The 19,968-nt window shown below is 35.7% G+C and overlaps 1 protein-coding gene across 2 annotated transcripts in view; it reads left to right on the top strand.

Annotated features, from left to right (window-relative positions):
* SCAF11 (SR-related CTD associated factor 11) overlaps nucleotides 1-19,968 on the top strand; it is a 100,987-nt gene that overhangs the window by 57,494 nt on the left and 23,525 nt on the right. For both annotated transcript variants that reach the window (XM_049882901.1, XM_049882900.1), the window contains exons 4-6: nucleotides 4,482-4,559; nucleotides 7,791-7,891; nucleotides 10,103-10,167. In XM_049882901.1, coding sequence (XP_049738858.1) covers nucleotides 4,482-4,559; nucleotides 7,791-7,891; nucleotides 10,103-10,167 — 244 coding nt within the window. The remainder of the gene's footprint in view (nucleotides 1-4,481; nucleotides 4,560-7,790; nucleotides 7,892-10,102; nucleotides 10,168-19,968) is intronic.

The raw sequence follows: 19,968 nt of genomic DNA, 5'->3' as shown, positions 1-19,968 counted from the left end.
AAGTTGGCAAAGGCATGTTTTCTTTCATGAGACTAGAAATGAAGGAATCCATTCCTAAATCATCCATGTTTGATTTTGAGCTGCAATTTTATATAATATACTCTATTTGTATTAGTAGGAGAGAGAGATCTTTTAGAGATTCCCTTGAACAGACAAACCTACGTATAACCATAAAAAAAAAAAAATAGGTACTAAAATTTAGTCTTAAAGCACTTAACTTTAACACTTGCTTCTCTCTCTCTAGGAGGGTTATCTGTAGGCAGCCTATGTGATTGAGGATAGAGCAGCAGCAGGAAGCAAGAAATATTAGAAATCAAGAATCCTGAATCCCCAAATAAGGAAGGTTTCCTGTTCTTACATTTAAATATGGGTTTGTCTGAGCTGGGAATTTACAACGCTTCAGAATACTAGGGTATGTTTTACTGAAATCATTAGGAAGATTTTTTTCTCCCTCGAAATTGCCTCCTTAACTTATACAACCTTAGTACAGACTACTCATAGTAAAATGTATGCTCTGCTTTAATATACATTACACTATAAAACAGTAATCAAGTTCTATTAATTTTATAGTTGTATCACAAAGTTGAATAGTGATATTGAACTACTTTGATTATGAAACTAATTAAATTAGATATTTTTAAAATTATTGAAATGAAAACCGTATTAATTTAAACATGTGAATAATTGAGTATTTTTGTTGTATATAAGGAAATAAGAATGGTGAATAATTGGAGCATATTGTATATAAGGAAAATAAAATTTGGTATAATGTTCTTCAAAACTAAAATCGCGTTTTTAATGCATTATTTAAAATGTTTCTATATTAGTTTTAAATGAATTTTTTAAACCTCACAATTTGCAAATTAAATTAGTTATTTGAGCAACACTAACTACTTTGAAAACTAAAAATCTCTTTGAGATTTTCTGGATGGGTATCTGCTGGTTATAAGAATGAGATACCCTTAGGAATGCCTCAAAATCAGGCCAATCCAAGCCTATTTGTAAAATTTTTCTGTGAAAGCTATTTGGTCATCACATGTTTGGTACTTTAGTATCTGTTAATGATGATGTCTTTGAAATTGATCTGTATTAAATTAAAGTAGCCTTATAAATTTTCTTACACAATATATTAGAAATTAAAGATCTTTTTTTTAAAAAAATCTGTTTTTCTTTTGCATTAAATTCTTCTATTCCTCTTAATTTATTGAAGTATACTATGTAGCTTCACTTAGAATAACTGAATTTCTTTTCCGTTTCCTTTTTGAAATGCTTTGCTAAATTGTTTTTTCTAAGGTCAGAAATGTGTAGCATCACTTCTCAGTAGCCGTAGCAGAGATATTTTGTCTCCCACAGGAAGCTTGTTTTCTTACCTGTGCCTTCCTTAACTAGAGAAGATAACTCAATTTTAAGAAATTTTTATGATGGTTGAGCCTGAGCCAAACAAAAATCTCATAATTTATTTTTCTAGTGTTAACTAGAAGATTATCTTTAGGAAATGTAAGTATATATAAGTAGAGATGATATATAACAGTGGTTTTCAGACTACTACTATTTTTCTGTTTTCTTTGTTTTTATCGTAACAGTGGAATCCTTTCTTCAAATGAAATCTTAGACAAATCATGGCAGTTGTGCTTAAGGAAAACAAATGAATCTTAACTCAGAACGCCATTATTTGAAATAGATCAAAATGGAATGGCTCAGGTTAAAACTATGTCAGTTTGAAAACTGTAAAGGGAAGTCTGCCATGTAGTTAATGTCAATAGAGGAAATTTAATTAAAAGAAGAAAATGAGATGGTGTGATTCCAGAGTCTTTGAGCGATTCGATGTATCCGATATAGAATAAATTTCTTAAACATGGTGCCTTTCTTTGGATCTTAGTGTTAAAAATCGAAGTAGATATAATAATAAAATGAAATACCTTAATGACCCTGTATGTTACGAAGTTTGCAAATTCCAATAAAAAATCTTTAAGAACTCGTTACCTTTTTTGTTAGTAAACCAAGCCTTTTTCTTATTAGTTAAGCTAGTTGAAGTTTAAAAGACCTTACACAATACTTAGTATATGCCACACACCTTTTAAGTGCTTCATACTTAGTAATTAAATTAGTTCTAATAAAAACTGTAGAGGTAAGTTCCATTGCTACATTCATTTTTGCAAACAGGTAACTCGAGGCACAGAGAGGATATCTGTATAACTTGCTCACAGTTACACAAGGACATTTGAAACTAGGCTGTAAATCCAGAGCCTCTACATATCTGTCTTAATAGTTTTTAGGAAAACATTTTTATTAGTGTTTTATCTGTTTGTGAATGTTTATTTAAATTTGCCTTTAAAATAGAAATAAAATTTTGAAACTTTGAAGATAATGGGCATTTGACAGCTCTTTTAAATACTCTTAAATTATAAATACATATTACTATAACCAGAAACCATGGTGGCATAGTGATTAAGAGCTATGGCTGCTAACCAAAAGGTTGGCAGTTTGAATCCACCAGGCGCTCCTTGGAAACCGTACGGCAGTTCTGCTCTGTCCTATAGGGTAACTATGAGTCAAACTTGACGGCAGTGGATTTTTTGGTTATTACCATAACCTAGTAGCCTAAGAAATTCCGTAAGTAAATGCTAATGTGATAAAAAAAAAAAATGTGATAAACACTAATAATCATGGAGATAGTTATGATATTGAATTCTTTGAACTAGAATTGTTATTTGCAATGCATTATTAAAAAGATGTGGACAGCTTTGTTAGCTACTTATACAAAAGCTTCTTAAGGGCAAGCTTTCTGTAGGGAAAGTAACAGCATGTTAAATCCATATTACTTGGAAGTAAGCTGAGCTGGCTTCTACCAGTCTGAATCCGTTTAATATGGTAAGGTCACATTTGCTAATTCACATGTGCTAAAGCATTTTCTCTCAAGGCCTACTTAGGAAAAGAAAAATCACATTTTAACAAAGTGGTAAAAAGTAACTCAGTTTATATTTTGGCTACTCCCAAAGTGACTCTTGAGTTTTGTGAAAATGTGTTATCTGTTCAAGGGTCATATGTTGTCTGTTTACCTGTACTTGTATAATCATTATCTTCATATATCCAAAGCCTTTTTGTTTTTTAGAAGGGCAAAATTCACATTTTCTCACAGAGGAATAATATAACATCTAGATTCCATTAAAAGGAAATTTTTGTGAGGAGAGAGGCATAGATTTTTTTCTAATCCTTAATTTTATTCATTGTCAAATCCTAACTTGTAGAAAAAAACTATTCTCATTTCACAGAGAAAACAATCGTCTAATCCTGTTTAGTAGCAGTTACTGTATTGTGATCTTTTAGACTATTGCTGTTGTTAAAATCCTGTTTTACTTTTGTAACCGTAGGTGTTAAAAATACCACCTTTTGGTATTTTATTCATAGACTGGAGAGTCTTCCCTCCTACCATCTTAAGTTATTTAAATAATAAAACCCATTCTTACATAACTATTTGCTAACATTATGAGGAAAAAATCTTTGAGTTGATGCAGAATAATTTTGAGGGCATAGGAAATATATGTCAAAATAAGTAAGTTGGTTTAGACTCGTCAAAGAGCCAGTTTCCTTAAATATAATGAAAATCTACCTTTACATTTTAAAAACATCAGCAGCCTAATTAAAAAGAACGTGAATAGACAACTTAAAGAAAAGGAACATTAAACAGCACTTAAAAGAAGTGAAAATAACGCTCAACTTACTCATAAAAAAGGAAGTGTAAATTCAAACTATTATGACATGCTGTTAAGAATGAGGCAGCTCTAGATCACTAGAGACGATCAATCTAAGATACATAATTAAGAGAAAAAAAATTCAGTACAGCATTTAAATAAGTGTCTGTATTGGATGTGTCCAAAAGGATATATAAGAAACTGACTGGGGTGGGGCTGGGGGAAATCTGGGTGGCTGAGGGAAGGGATGAGAGAAATCCTTAATTTTCTTCATTTTTTTTAAATGTTTTTATCATGGGCACATACTGCCTATTCAGAATAATTTGGGGAGGTAAGTATTAAGTCATAGAATATTAAGATCTGCAAGGAACCAGGCCATTCCTTTTACAGATAATTTAAAGCTTCCCAGATGTAGCACAACAGCCAGCTCTCAATCCCCGAGCTCCTGCTCCTGATTTCAGCCTAGCGCTCCTTTCATTATACCAGTAGTTCTCAAATGGGCAGCAGGTCTTAACAGATGATAACAGAGTTCTTAGCTCTCTTGTCCATTATTGTATTCTAGTTTTTTTTTTTTTTAGTTACCTAGCCTGCAGTAGGTGCCCAGTAAATGTTTGAGTGAAATGAAACAAATTTAAAGTATTTCTTGCTCTGAGGCATGGTAACAGGCTGACATTATTTCATTCCCATTGTCTTTGAGGGGGAAAGTATTTTTCTGATTTTTCTTGTTACTGTGGAAAATTTACTTAAGTATGTTCAGTTTAAAGTTATAATTTGTTAATCTTTTTTCAGACACTGGCTTCCTGTCCTATTGATCGAAAACCTTTTCAGGCAGTGTTTAAATTCAGTGCATTGGGAAGTCGCATTAAGGTAAGGCAGGTTATATTTCGTAACATGAACTGTGTAAACAGTTGAGACAATTTTGCTTTGATTTCCATTTTGAATATATTTGAAAATTATTCAGCTTTAAGCTTGTTACGTGATTGTCGTTATTCCTCAGCACAGCAAGTCCAGATCTTTTAACAAGGATACAGAAATTATGAATCTTTCTGTCTTTGCCCCCTAGAGAGAGAATATCCATAGTGGTTACCTTAAAATTTCCCACAAAAAAGTATTAGGGCTCTGATGCTCTAAAATAAGTCTTACAGTTACTCTTAGTTATAGAATACTTAAACTTTAGAATTTTAGGACTTCTTGTATTTCAAAAATATTTACTAATCAATTGGATAGCACTTTGAATACATTTCTTCATTGAAACAATGGATTCAATGACCAAACCCCACAAAAACTTATATGTGAAAGACCTGAAAATTATGTTTTTATGAAAAATATTATAATATTGAGAAGATTAAGCCCATAAAATTAAATAAAAATAGCATTTTTGTTCTTAAATGCTAGTATTCGAAGGGAAGTGAGCTTAATTGGAGAACGATAAAGGGGTATGTTGGAGACCTTGAGAGGGTCTTCTCACAATTTCAAGGGTGGCCTGAGCAGATGACCTTAGTTTTTTAAGTCCAGTTATTGGAGTGTTTAATCTTCATAACTTCTTGGAAATGTATATATACATATCTCATTGATGTTATGATTATGAGTCATGATTATGATCTGTGTTGACCCGTTTTGGCTCAAAAAAAAAACAAGAAAAAGAAAAGTAGGAGCACATTCCTGACTTAATGAGTAAAAGTTAGAAGAAAAGGGGAAAGCTGGTTAAATAAAATTTGTGAGAAGGTAATTTCTTGAAGTATCATTAACAAGTCATGAATGATAAATAGCTAGAAATGAGGATACTCAATATATACATCCGTAATGTCATCAATAAGTGAAACAAACTTCCCAGGTAGCACTACTAATCCATGACAGCTTGGTTGCTGTGTATGTGAGTAGGAAAGCAGATGGAAGCAATGTACAACTATACTGTTCTCGGTGAAGGTATTTATACTTTGTTTTGGTATATTTTTACTAAATGAGTTCTTGATTTACAGTATAGACCAGACTGCAATTCAGGTAAAATGACATATATAAAAAAATGATTTGCTTGTGTAACTTGGAGGCTTAAAAGATATTTCTTGGCATGTGGGAAATCTTCCACATTAAAAGATACGACATTATGTAAGTGTGTGATATTATAATCAAAATTAAACCGTGGCTTATCTGAAAGATACAGTCTCTGTTTCTCCAGACTACATTATTGTTGCATGAACTAGCTCCCTAAGATAGTTTCCTGTGAAATTTTGTTTGGTTGCTTGGAATAAAAATGTATGTTTTAATTAACTATTTTACTTAAAAGTTTGGTGCAGTGCTAATCTAATTTCGTCAGAGTTAAAAGATATTTTTTGTCATGTGGGAAATTTTCCACATTCTCTTAATATCTTCCTTTAATCTTCTTTTGAATCTATCAATTTTTTATCCTTTTCTCCCTTACAACTAAACTTCAATGAGACATCTGTATTTGCTTACTCCCTTTTCTCAATTCATTCACTTTTCAATTCCCATATAGCTTTCACCTGTCTGTCATTTTACTTTACTAAAACTATCCTCGTTAAGAGCCAGAGTAGTCTTCTGACTGCCAGATCCCATGGTTTATTTTCAGCACTTGATGTTGTTGACTACCCACTGCTTCCTTCGGCTTTCAGGACATCCTTCTCTTTTGGTTGTACATATGTTTGTTTTACTTACTTGATCTTTGACAGTCTGCTTTGTCATCTCCCTACCATCTTTTCTTAATCATCAGGGCTTCTCAAAGGATCTTCCTTTCTTTCATTCGGTTCTCTTGGTATACTCTCTCCCTAAATCTTCTCAACTATTTCCATAGCTTTAAGTACACCTATATATTTGGATGGCTTTTAAAAACTCTCACTAGTCCAGATCTCTTTCCCGAGAACCAGACCTGTATTTCCCTCTGTTTGCTGCATATCTCCATCTAGAATACCCAAAGGATCTAAAAATGAACAAAGTCAAAGCTCATTCAAAACTCGCCTCACTCTCTGTCCCCTCTCCAAACCCCAGTGGTTAGTAGTACCACAGTCCCAGGTACCCAGATCAGAAATTTCTGGGAGTTCTTTTCTGTCTCCCTTGTCTTTGCCTATTCCTTCTGCTCATTGTCTTTCTCCATCTCTCTGCTGTTGCCTCTTTGTAAGCCTTCCTGCTGTCATCTAGGCCAGTGCTGCCCAGTAGAAGTATTTTCCAAGCCAGTGTGTAATTTTGAAAGTTTAGTATCCATATTAAAAGAATGAAAAGAAACAGGTAAAACTAACTTTAATAACATAGGTTATTTAATCGAATCTATCTACTATATTTCAACATGTAATGAATTTTTTTATAACTATTGAGAGTTTACCTTCTATTTTTTGTACTAAGTCTTTGAAATCTGATGTATATTTTACACTTATGGCACATCTCAATTCAGATGAGCTAAGTTTTAGCTGCTCAGTAGCCACATTTCTTTCTGGCTTCTTAGCTTTTGTAATCTCTTTACTGGTTCCATCTCTATATCACTGCCAAAGTTATCTTCTTAAAAACCAAATTTGATCATCTCATTCACTTACTGGAAAATTCCATGTTGTCTCTGATGCCTGTAGGACTATTTTCTTATTCAGGACCCTTTACAATCTGGTCATAATACATTTTATCAATCTTATATTCTGCTACTCTTTTCTTCTCTGTCTACATGAGCTTCTCACTATTCCACAGACACAGGAGCTTATTTCCTAACTCTGTGTTCTTTCCTCCATCTAGGATATTTTTTTTTTAGACAAATTCCTACTCATTTTTTAAGTCCAACTCATAAATCATCTACTCATCGGATTCTTCTCTGACTTCCTGAGATAGAGTTAGTTTCTCAGCCCTACGCGTATACAGAAATCTGTGCTCATACCTGTCATATGTACTTCATCTGTTGACGTGCTTGTTTCTCACCATTTTGATGAGCTTAGCACACTTAAAACTTAAGGTTTAGCATGCTTGAATGAATCAAGCATATGTATTTGGACTAGCCTTTTAGCAGGCAGCTTTAAATTTTTATCATTTCAAGAGAAAGTTGAAAACTTAACATTTGTAATACTGGATTCGAGCTGTAAATAGTTGCTTTTTCTTTTCTTACAGGTTCAAGTAAAAAGACAGTCAAGAAAAACAAAAGACAAGAAAAATGAAAGCTGTTTTAAGAAACAGCTCTCCTGTCATGAAAATTCTAAAAACTGTGTAAGGTTAGTGATGAAATTTGAAAGTGGAATCCTAATGAATAGAACAAGAAGTTAGCTGGTAGAATAAAAGTACTGTTTTTTTTTTTTTCCTTATGAAGTGGATTTAAATGTATTTAATTATTTCTTTGAAAGCACACCCTTGATCATTTAAGAAAGAAGAATATAATTTGAACTCTATCTTTAGTGAAGATTTGATTTTTGTATGTTAACTTGTTTAGACTGATACTTTTATAACGTACAATAAAAATGTTACAGTAGTGTGAAATTTTTTATAACAATTTCTGAATGCTTACTCATTTTTGTACTTACTAAAAACCACTAACAGTTAATGGAGAGGCATGAGTCTTCACACCACATTTTGAATAGCACTGCACTAGTTATTTGTGGACAAAAAGCAGACAGTAACTAATGAGCCCAGCATTCTTCATGAGACAATTATAATTGTAACCACTTATTACCTCTCACATATTCCTTCCTTGTGTTGTAGCAGGCACTCCCTATCCACTATCACTATATCAAATGTTTAAAAAAATGTTCAGCATGTTTAGATTTGATCTTTAACTGCTGTAGTTAAAAACCATTGTCCTGTTTTAACATAATTGCCTTGAAATACACTGCTTGATACTCAGATTCAGTAGGATTTAAAACATTTGTTGAACTGAATTGAATATTAGTTGTATCCTGAAGGAAACCCTGGAGGTATAGTGGTTAAGAGCTATGGCAGCTAACCAAAAGGTCGGCAGCTTGAATCCACCAGGCATTCCTTGGAAACTCTATGGGGCTGTTGTGCTGTGTCCTGTAGGGTCGGTATGAGTCGGAATCGACTCGATGGCAATGGGTTTTTTGTTTTTTGTTTGTAGTGGAAATTAATTTATTAATGCTTAAAATAAGTTGTTCTCAACATTTAAAATTTAAGCATATTTTGATTTCGAATCTATATAGAGCTATCCAGAGTTGTATTTTTAAGTCAGTATATTGTCAAATTTATAATAAAGCTATAATTCATTAGTACATTTCATCAGAATCTAATCTAAGAAAGTAAGTTTATTCAGTTACTAAAACAGCTGACAAAAGTTCCTGAGAACTGAATCCTGCCACTAATCTATAACACTGTAGCTCCTTAGATTTTAACTTTTGGGGAGTTAGAGACTTCTTTGAGAATCTAAAGAAAGCTACAGACCCCTTCTGCCAAAAAAAAAAAAAGCATATTTATAAATGTAAAATTTTACATGATTCAAGGGATTCATGGAATATCTATTCCCAAGAGCCCATCCATGAGCTCCAGAGTTAATAAGAACTGGTTAGAATAAATTTTAATAAAATTTTCTTAAAACTGTTTTGAGTCATCTTTGGGTTTCTGTTTATGTTTGTGTGGTAGATAGTGGGAGTCTTTTCCCAGGTATCATGAAGAAATCCTTTTGCTAGCTTCCGTCTTATTATAGCTTCTATCACTGGCTGTCATGGCCATGCATTTTTGTGTTTTTTCAGAGTTACCAGTTCTCTTCGTTCTTGCTGAGAGGCTGTAAGGCTCATATCTGTATTTGAGTTTAGCACAGCTGATTTGGTCCACATGTTTACCTGCATTTTCTCAGATCGTGGTAGAGGGATGGTGTGGGGAAATAGCTGATGCAGAATAAAAACTTGCTTTTGCACGCCAATTCAGACCCCTAATGATTTATCCCAAGGTGAAAAATTCTCTGTCAGCTGTTGGATATTTACTGTACCTTCTTTTTGAATCATTCCATCTTACCTATCCCTTTTAAAGTACTAAAACCCTTACATAATCCCTTTTTGATACTTTTTACAAGTTCCAGGGAAGGGATTTTGTTTCTTGGTAGTAAGCTTCCATTTTAAGTTGTTGGAGTACGGAATAGCACCTAGTCATGCTTTCTTTGCTACAGTTTCCTAGTAGCCCTTTAAGAGCAAGTAATACTTGCTCGCCTCCCTACATGGTTTGGTAGCTAGTCAGTCATATTAAACCAGTAAGGTAATTGTTCAAAGACTAAGATGCTACAACTCACTATACATTAAAATTGTAGCTTGACATTCTAATCTCTTGTAGGAGTCTCTGAGAATGTTAAGTCATTTATCAGACTTTCAAGATAGTTAATTTAGTGCATAATATATTTCTTTTTGAGAGGCAGTGAATAGAAAAAAATAAGCAAAATGACAATTTTGTCTTAATTCTTTTACCTTTTTTATTGCTGTTTACAGAAAAAAAGCTATCATAAGAAAAGATCTATTAAGTGCACAATTTTATGACTTGACGATGATACATGGTAAGTGACTTTTTGCTTGTTTTCTACCTTTTTTTGTTTTTAATTTAATGCTTGTGCCAGAGTACTCAATAATATTTTGGTTTGGACAATAGTTGTTGTGCACAGAACTCTGCTGAGCTCTGTTTATTGTATTAATGCCTGTATAGATTTTGCTTTCATGAAGTTATTTATGTTGTTCCCTACCCTTCTTTTCCTTTATACTCAACTTGGCGGGAGGGAGGAGTTATGTGTGTGCATGAAGAAAAACATTTTTCCCAGTTGCTTGGTGTTTAGCAGCCTACATTGTGGTCTTACATTAGTGCAGAAGTCCTTAGGGAAGATGAAGTAAAATACTTTGTAGGCCAGTAATTGAAGGTAGTAGCAAGGCATGTCTTTGATAGCAGGAACTCAAAACCAAATCCGTTGCCATCGAGTTGATCCCTACTCATAGTGACTCTGAGGACAGAGTAGAACTGCCCATTGGGTTTCCAAGGCTGTAAATCTTTACAGAAGCAGACTGCCATATCTTTCTCCCGAAAAGTGGCTGTGGGTTCGAACTGCTGACCTTTCTGTTAGCAGCCGAGTGCTTTTAACCACTGTGCCACCAGGGTTCTTTATTCATAATTCCCAGATGCAGGTATGATTTGGCTTCTAGATACATTTCTGTTGGAAATTTTTCTTGGAGATAAAGCACCTCTTAGAGATTCACTTATGTTCCGAAAACAAAACCAATTCCATTGCCTTCGAGTTGGTTCCTACTCATAGCAGAATCCTGGGGTGAAGTGGTTAAAAGCTCAGCTGCTAACCAAAAGGTCAGCAGCTGGAGTCTAGCAGCCACTCCTTGAAAACCCTCTGGGGCATTTCTACTCTTACAAGGGTAGCTATGAGTTGAATTACTTACATTAGCAGTTAAGTATTTCTTTTGTTCATGTCTGGCACATGGCTCTCTGATACAGGAAGGCTTTGCAACAGGGCCTGAAAAAAGGTACCCACAATGCTTTGCGACTCCTCCCTTGGGGGTTCAGGCTGTTAACTCTGCTTCAAAGATCAACTTACTATGAGCCATTTTAGGGAAGGAGGTAAGCATTTATTTTCCAGGCCAGGTTACAACGGATTTTTGTTTTAAAATAGGATTAATGAATTCATTGTTTTTGAAAATACATGATAAATGAAAAATCAACTCAATGTCACTTAACCAACAGCAATTAAAGAATACAGACACCTTGGGAATTAGCAGCAAATGTCTTAACCAGTCCAGGCTTATTTTAGAGTAGCTGGGTACTCATTGATTACCCATTTAGCTCATTTTTCTATGATGTTACTTTTTACTTGGGAGGATCGATTATAAAGTCAATGTGTAAGGCTAAAATAGCATATATTCAAAATTATAGAAAGTCACTTAGGAAGATTTCTTGTTCGAAAACTACGTCTCAAGTTAAACATAGCCAGTTTTTATTCCTGCATTAAAGTAAATTACATACCATACAAAATAGTTAGCTTGTATTTAGATATTATGTTGAGTGAAGATTACTCAGATTCAAATTCTAGATCCATATGCAGCACATTGTGATGTTCATATTAGGCGAGGCAAAAGGAAACTGAGATCAACTCATTCATTCAGCACATACTTCTGAGCAGTTCAGTCCCAAGCACATTTCTAGACACTTAGGACTATAGTAGTGAACAAAAGAGATAGAGTCTTTACCAATGGAGATTATTTTCTTGTATGCAGTAAAAAGATGAATATAGAACAGGTGATAAAAGAAGTGCTTTAAAGGGATTAGGATCATGACATTGTGGAGGTGATCTCTTATATAAAGAGCCAGGGAAGGCGTCTCAGATAGTGTTTATATTTGAGCAGCCACCTTAAAGTGGTGATGGATTAAGCCATGAAGATAATAGCTCTTAAACCCTAAGGCCCACATGGAGAGTAGGAAGTGGGGGAAGTCAGTCAGACCTGTACCAGCATTGCTGAGTGGGAGTCAGAAGTTGGTTTAATCTACATAATTAATTGCAATGCCAGCTGAAAAGTCCACCAAGGATTTAGTTCTTTCACAGATTTCCTGAAGAAAATGCATCGCCACTGTTCTTAATATTACAAAGGGTGATAATTTTGTGGGAAAAGTGAACATTGACAAACTCAGAGTTAAGTGATTTGAAAAGTTGGATTCTACGTGTAAAGAAGTTTTAGGTATACTTTCACAATTTATTTTGCATATATATTTGTTTTATTTATTATTTGATTTTAAAACAGAAACTATGTCTAGGTCTGTATTAGTTTCCTAGGGCTGCTATAACAAATTACCACAAACTTGATGACTTAAAACAACAGAAATGTATTCTCTCACTGTCCTGGAGGCTAGAAGTTCAAAATAAGAGTGTTGGCAGAGCCACAATCCTTCTGAAAGCTCTAGGGAATAGTTTTTCCTAGTCTCTTCCTAGCTTCTGGTGGCTTCCAGCAATCCTTGATATTCCTTGGCTTGTAGCTACATCTCTCCAATCTCTACCTCCATCTTTACAAGACTTCCTTCTCTGTGCCTGTGGGTATCGTTTTCTGCATCTCAAAAGGGCGCTCTCAATGCATTTAGGGCCCATCCTAATCCACTTTGATCTCATTTCAATTTTTTTTTTTTATTGTGCTTTAAGTGAAAGTTTACAAACCCAATCAGTCCCTCCTACAAAAACTTACATACACCTTGCTATATACTCCTAGTTGCTCTCCCTCTAATGAGACAGCACGCTCCTTCCCTCTACTCTATTTTCATGTCCATTCGGCCAGCTTCTGACCCCCTCTGCCTTCTCATCTCTTCTCCAGACAGGAGCTGCCCACATAGTCCCATGTGTCTACTTGATCCAAGGAGCTCACTCTTCACCAGTATCATTTTCTATCCCATAGTCCAGTCCAATCCCTGTCTGAAGAGTTGGCTTTGGTAATGATTCCTTCTTGGGCTAACAGAAGGTCTGGGGACCATGACTTCTGAGATCCTTCTAGACTCAGTCAGACCATTAAGTCTGTTCTTTTTACAAGAATTTGGGGTCTGCATCCCACTGCTCTCCTGCTCTCTCAGGGATTCCCTGTCAGGGCAGTCATCGGTTGTAGCCAGGCACCATCTAGTTCTGGTCTGATGTAGTCTCTGGTTTATGTGGCTCTTTCTCTCTCTTGGGCTCATAAGTACCTTGTGTCTTTGGTATTCTTCATTCTCCCTTGCTCCAGGTAGGTTGAGACCAATTGATGCATGTTAGATGGTCGCTTACTAGAGTTTAAGACCACAGACGCCACTCTCCAAAGTGGGATGCAGAATATTAATAGATTTTATTATGCCAATTGACTTAGATGTCTCCTGAAACCATGGTCTCCCAACTCCTGCCCCTGCTACACTGGCCTTCGAAGCATTCAGTTTATCCAGGAAACATCTTTGCTTTTGGTTTAGTCCAGTTGTGCTGACCTCCCCTGTATTGTGTGTTGACTTTCCCTTCACCTAAAATAGTTCCTATCTACTATCTAATTAATGAAAACCCTTCTTCTTCCCTCCCTCTCCGCTCTCATAACCGTCAAAGAATATTTTTTTCTCTGTTTAAACTATTTCTCAAGTTCTTAGAATAGTGGTCTCATACGATTTTGTAACTGACTAATTTCACTCGGCATAATGCCTTCCAGATTCCTCCATCTTATGAAGTGTTTACAGATTCATCACTGTTCTTTATCAATGCGTAGTATTCCATTGTGTGAATATACCTTAATTTATTTACCCATTCATCTGTGGATGGGCACCTTGGTTGCTTCCATCTTTTTGCTATTGTAAACAGTGCTGCAGTGGACATGGGTGTGCACATATCTGTTTGTGTAAAGGCTCTTATTTCTCTAGGATATATTCCAAGGAGTGGGATTCTACATCATATGGTAGTTCTATTTCTAGCTTTTTAAGGAAGCGCCAAATCGATTTCCAAAGTGGTCGTACCATTTTACATTCCCACCAGCAGAGTATAAGTGTTGCAGTCTCTCCACAGCTTCTCCAACATTTATTATTTTTTGCTTTTTGGATTAATGCCAGCCTTGTTGGAGAGAGATGGAATGTTACTGTAGTTTTGATTTCCATTTTTCTAATGGCTAATGATCGGGAGCATTTCCTCATATATACCTGAATGTCTTCTTTAGTGAGGTGTCTCTTCATACCTTTTGCCCATTGCAGTATAACATAGATTTTAGAGATCACATGCTGATCAGAAATGTCATAGCTAAAAACTTTTTCCCAGTCTCTAGGTAATTTTTTTACTCTTTCGGTGAAGTTTTTGGATGAGCATAGGTGTTCGATTTTTAGGAGCTCCCAGATATCTAGTTTCTCTCCTGCATTGTTAGTAATGTTTTGTATACTGTTTATGCCATGTATTAGGGCTCCTAGCGTTGTCCCTATTTTTTCTTCCATGATCTTTATCGTTTTAGATTTCATATTTAGGCCTTTGATCCTTTTTGAGTTCATTATTGTGCGTGGTGTGAGGTATGGGTCTTGTTTCATTTTTTTTGCAGATGGATATCAAGTTATGCCAGCACCATTTGTTAAAGAGACTGTCTTTTCCCCATTTAACTGACTTGGGGCCTTTGTGAAATATCAGCTGCTCATATGTGGATGGATTTATGTCTGGATTCTCAATTCTGTTCCATTGGTCTATGTGTCTGTTGTTCTACCAGTACTAGGCTGTTTTGACTACTGTGGTGGTTTAATAGGTTCTAAAATAAGGTAGAGTGAGGTCTTCCACTTTGTTCTTCTTTTTCAGCAATTCTTTACTTATCCGGGGACTCTCCCTTCCATATGAAGTTGGTGATTTGTTTTTCCATCTCATTAAAAAAAGTCATTGGAATTTGGATCGGAATTACCTTGTATCTATAGATGGCTTTTGGTAGAATAGACATTTTTACAATGCTAAGTCTTCTGATCCATGAGCAAGGTACGTTTTTCCACTTACGTAGGTCTCTTTTGGCTTCTTGCAGTAATGTCTTGTAGTTTTCTTTGTATAGGCCTTTTACATCTCTGGTATGAATTATTCCTAAGTATTTTATCTTCTTGGGGGCTACTGTAAATGGTATTGATTTGGTGATTTCCTCTTCAATGTTCTTTTTGTTGGTGTGGAGGAATCCAACTGATTTTTATGTGTTTATCTTGTATCCTGATACTCTGCTGAACTCTTCTATTAGTTTCAGTAGTTTTCTTGAGGGTTCTTTAGGGTATTCTGTGTATAAGATCATGTCATCTGCAAGTAGAGATACTTTTACTTCTTACTTACCGATCTGGATGCCCTTTATTTCTTTATCTAGCCTGGGTAGGACCTCCAGCACAATGTTGAGTAAGAGTGGTGAAAGGGCATTCTTGTCTGGTTCCCCATCTCAGAGGGAACGCTTTCAGACTCTCTCCCTTTAGCATGATGTTTGGCTGTTGGCTTTGTATAAATGCCCTTTACTATGTTGAGGAATTTTCCTTCTATTCCTATTTTGCTCAGTTTTTATCATGAATGGATGTTAAACGTTGTTAAATGCCTTTTTTGCATCAATTGATAAGATCATGTGGTTCTTGTCTTTTGTTTTATTTATATGATGGATTATATTAGTGTTTTTTTTTTTTATGTTGAACCATCCCTGCATACCTGGTATGAATCCCACTTGGTCATGGTGAATTATTTTTTTGATATGTTGTTGAATTCTATTGGCTAGAATTTTGTTGACGATTTTTGCATGTAAGCTCATGAGGGATATAAGTCTGTAATTTTCTTTTTTTTTGTGGTGTCTTTACCTGGTTTTGGTATCAAGGATATGGTGTCTTCATAGAATGAGTTTGGGAGTATTCCGTCCTTTTCTATGCTCTGAAATACCTTTAGTTAGTAGTGGTGTTAACTCGTCTCTGAAAGTTTGGTAGAACTCTGCACTGAAGCTGTCTGAGCCAGGGCTTTTTTGGGGGGAGTTTTTTGATTACCTTTTCAATCTCTTCTTTTGTCATGGGTTTATTTAGTTTTTCTACCTCTATGTTAGTTTAGGTAGGTAGTGTGTTTGTAGAAATTTATCTGTTTCTTCTAAGTTTTTTAATTTGTTGGAGTACAGTTTTTCATAGTAATCTGATATGATTCTTTTAATTTCAGTTGGGTCTGTTGTAATATTGCCTATCTCATTTCTTATTTGGGTTATTGGCTCCCTCTTCTGTTTTTCTTTTGTCAGTTTAGCAAGTGGTTATCGATTTTGTTAATTTTTTCAAAGAACCAGCTTTTGGTCTTGTTAACTCTTTCATTTTTTTTTTTTTTCTGTTCTCTATTTCATTTAATTCTGCTCTAATTTTTATTATTTGCTTTCTTCCAGTGTCTGAGGGTTTCTTTTGTTGTTCTCTATTTGTTCAAGTTGTAGGGATAATTGATTTTTGGCCCTTTCTTCTTTTTGTATGTGTGCATTTATTGATATAAATTGACCTCTGAGTGCTGCTTTCGCTGTGTCCCAAAGGTTCTACTAGGAAGTGTTTTCATTCTCATTGGATTCTATGAATTTCTTTATTCCATCCTTAATGTCTTCTCTAATCCATTCTTTTTTGAGCAGGGTATTTTTCAGTTTCTAAGTGTTTGATTTCTTTTCCCTGCTTTTTCTGTTATTGATTTCTGCTTTTATGGCCTTATGGTCAGAGAAGATGCTTTGTGTAATATTTCAGAGTTTTGGATTCTGTGAACACTTGCTTTATGACCTGATATGTGGCCTATTCTAGAGAATGTTCCATGTGCACTAGAAAAGAAAGTATATTTGGCTGCTCTTGGGTGCAGTGTTGTGTATATGCCTGTGAGGTCAAGTTGGTTGATGCTGGCATTTAGATCTTCCGTGTCTTTATTGAGCTTCCTTCTGGATGTTCTGTCCTTTACCGAAAGTGGTGTGTTGAAGGCTCTTCTTGTAATTGTGGTGCTGTCTATCTCACTATTCAATGCTGTTAGAGTTTTTAATGTATCTTGGAGCCCTGTCATTGGGTGCATAAATATTTAATATGGTTATATCCTCCTGGTATATTGTTCCTTTAATCATTATACTGTGTTCTTCCTTATCCTTATCTATTTTGTCAGAAATTAATATTGCCACTCCTACTCTTTTTTGATTGTCGTTTGCCTGATGTATTTTTTTCCATCCTTTGAGTTTTAGTTTGTTTGTGTCTCTAAGTCTAAGGTGTGTCTCTTGTAGGCATCGTATAGACAATCGTGTTTTTTTATCCATTCTGCCGCTTTCTATTAGTGCATTTAGTCCATTTTCATTCAGCGTAATTATGGATAGGTATGCATTTAGTGCTGTCATTTTGATGACTTTTTTTTTGTGTATTTTTGAAAGTTTCTTTTTCCCACTTAATGTTTTGTGCTGAGTAATTTACATATTGTCTTTTCCTCTTATTCATTGTAGTTCTTTTTTTTTTCTGCTGAATCTATTTTTTATATGTATTTTATTTTGATGAGTAGGATTGTTTTTCTCCTTTTTGGTTACCTTAATATTTACCCCTATTTTTTCTGAGTTTAAAGCTAACTTTTATTTCTTTATATCGCCTTGTCTTCTACTCCATATGAAAGATCTATGACTGCATATCTTAGTCCCTCTTTATTGTTTTACTGTTGTCTTCTTTTACTTGATGACATCAATTTTTCTGTGTTTTGAGTGTTTTTTTAGTCTTGATTTATTTTTGTGATTTCCCTATCTGGGTTGACATCTGATTGCTCTGTCAAGTGATCTAGTGTTGGGTTGATATGTTATTGATTTTCTAACCAAAGAACTCCCTTTAGTATTTCTTATAGTTTTGGTCTGGTTTTATAAATTCCCTAAGCTTCTGTTTATCTGGAAATTTCCTAATTTCACCTTCATATCTGAGAGACAGTTGTGCTGGATATATGATTCTTGGCTGGCAGTTTTTTCCCTTCAGTGCTTTATATACGTCATCCCACTGCCTTCTTGCCTGCATGGTTTCTGCCGAGTAGTCCAAGCTTACTCTTATTGACTCTGCTTTGTAGGTGATTTTTCATTTATCCCTAGCTGCTCTTAAAATTCTCTCTTTATCTTTTGTTTTTGGCAAGTTTGATTATAATATGTCTTGGTGACTTTCTTTTAAGATCTACCTTATGTGGAGTTCGATGAGCATCTTGGATAGTTATCTTCTCATCTTTCACAATATCAGGGAAGTTTTCTGCCAACAAATCATCAACAATTCTGTCTGTATTTTTATTATCCCTTCCTATTCTGGTACTCCAGTCACTCATAGTTTATTTCTCTTGATAGAGTCCCACTTGATTGTTAGGGTTTCTTCATTTTTTAAAATTATTTTATCTGATTTTTCTTCAAGTATATTGGTGGCAAGTGCTTTGTTTTCAATCTCACAAATTCTACCTTCCACTTCATCAGTTCTGCTCGTGTATTTTTCTGTTGAGTTGTCTAATTCCGTAATTTCATTGTTAATCTTCTGAATTTCTGATTGTTGTCTCTCTGTGGATTCTTGCAGCTTACTAAATATTTCATTGTGTTCCTGAATAACGTTTTCAATTTGTTCAACTCCTTTATCTGTGTGTTCCTTGTCTTGTTCTGCGTATTGCCTGATCTTTTTCCTGATGTCTCGAAGAGTTCTGTATATTAATCTTTTGTATTCTGCATCTAATAATTCCAGGAAGGCACCTTCATCCAGAAGATCCCTCAATTCCCTGTTTTGAGAGCTTGTTGAAATGATCATGGTCTGCTTCTTTATGTGATTTGATATTGACTGTCGTCTCCAAGCCACGTATAAGTTATCGTATTAGTTTATTTTATGTTTGCTTACTGTATCCTGGAAACCCTGGTGGCGTAGTGGTTAAGTGCTGTGGCTGCTAACCAAAGGTTGGCAGTTCGAATCTGCCAGGTGCTTCTTGGAAACTCTATGGGGCAGTTCTACTCTGTCCTGTAGGATCGCTATGATTCGGAATCGACTGATTGGCACTGGGTTTGGTTTGGTTTGGTTAACTGTATCCTGGCTTCTTGCTTTGTTTTGTTTTGATATGCCCAGATAGGTTGCTTGAGTGAGCTAGCTTGATTATTTTCACCTTTGAACCTTTAACGTCCTGTCACCAGATGGCTAGAACTGTTACCAGGTATATGAACCTAGGAGTCCATTCACTTTTCTTGTATGGATTCAGCTCAGTTGTCCAGGTAGTTGGTCATCTAAGTGTGTGGTACAGGCTTTGTCCTACTGTCTTAGGTGGGCAGAGGTGATTGATGTAGATACCGGTATCTGGTTGCACAGGGGGTCATGCTCTGAACAAGGCAGGGGGCTGACAACCACCCCCCAAGTGTCTGTGAGGAAAGTGCATCCCTGTTCCCTAGAGCACACAGGTGGGTGGGTTCTGCAAATGGACCTTGGGCACCCAGTGCTTTTGGTTGTAAGGACTGGGAGGTACCAGTTATCCTTGGGCCCCAGTCACAGGTGGCTGGGTGACCTGAGTGGAGCCACCAGTCCTTAGGCCCCTGATGTGGGTAGATGAAGACCCTGTTTAATAGGCAAAGCTGTGTTAAACATCACACACGCATTTCTCCACCACCCAGCTGAAACAGTTGCAATCTGCCATCAAGGGTCTATTCTCCTGAAATAGGCCCGCACAGGTCCATGCACGGGGTAAAGGTATTCAAAGCCCACAGATAGTTTTTGTCTGGACAGGAGCCACTTCTGCCTTGAGCTCCCCAGGTTAGTGGAGCTGGCAGATTATCTTTTCCCCAGTTGTGAATTTATTCCTTCTCCAAGGCCAGGAGGATGGCTCAGGTCACACAACAGGACCTATCTCAGGCGCAGGGAAATCAACAGCCAC

This window comes from Elephas maximus, chromosome 4 (assembly GCF_024166365.1).
Source record: "Elephas maximus indicus isolate mEleMax1 chromosome 4, mEleMax1 primary haplotype, whole genome shotgun sequence".
NCBI classification, from domain to species: domain Eukaryota; kingdom Metazoa; phylum Chordata; class Mammalia; order Proboscidea; family Elephantidae; genus Elephas; species Elephas maximus.
Note: the sequence above shows the minus strand (reverse complement) of the source record. Positions and strands in the feature narration are given on the sequence as shown.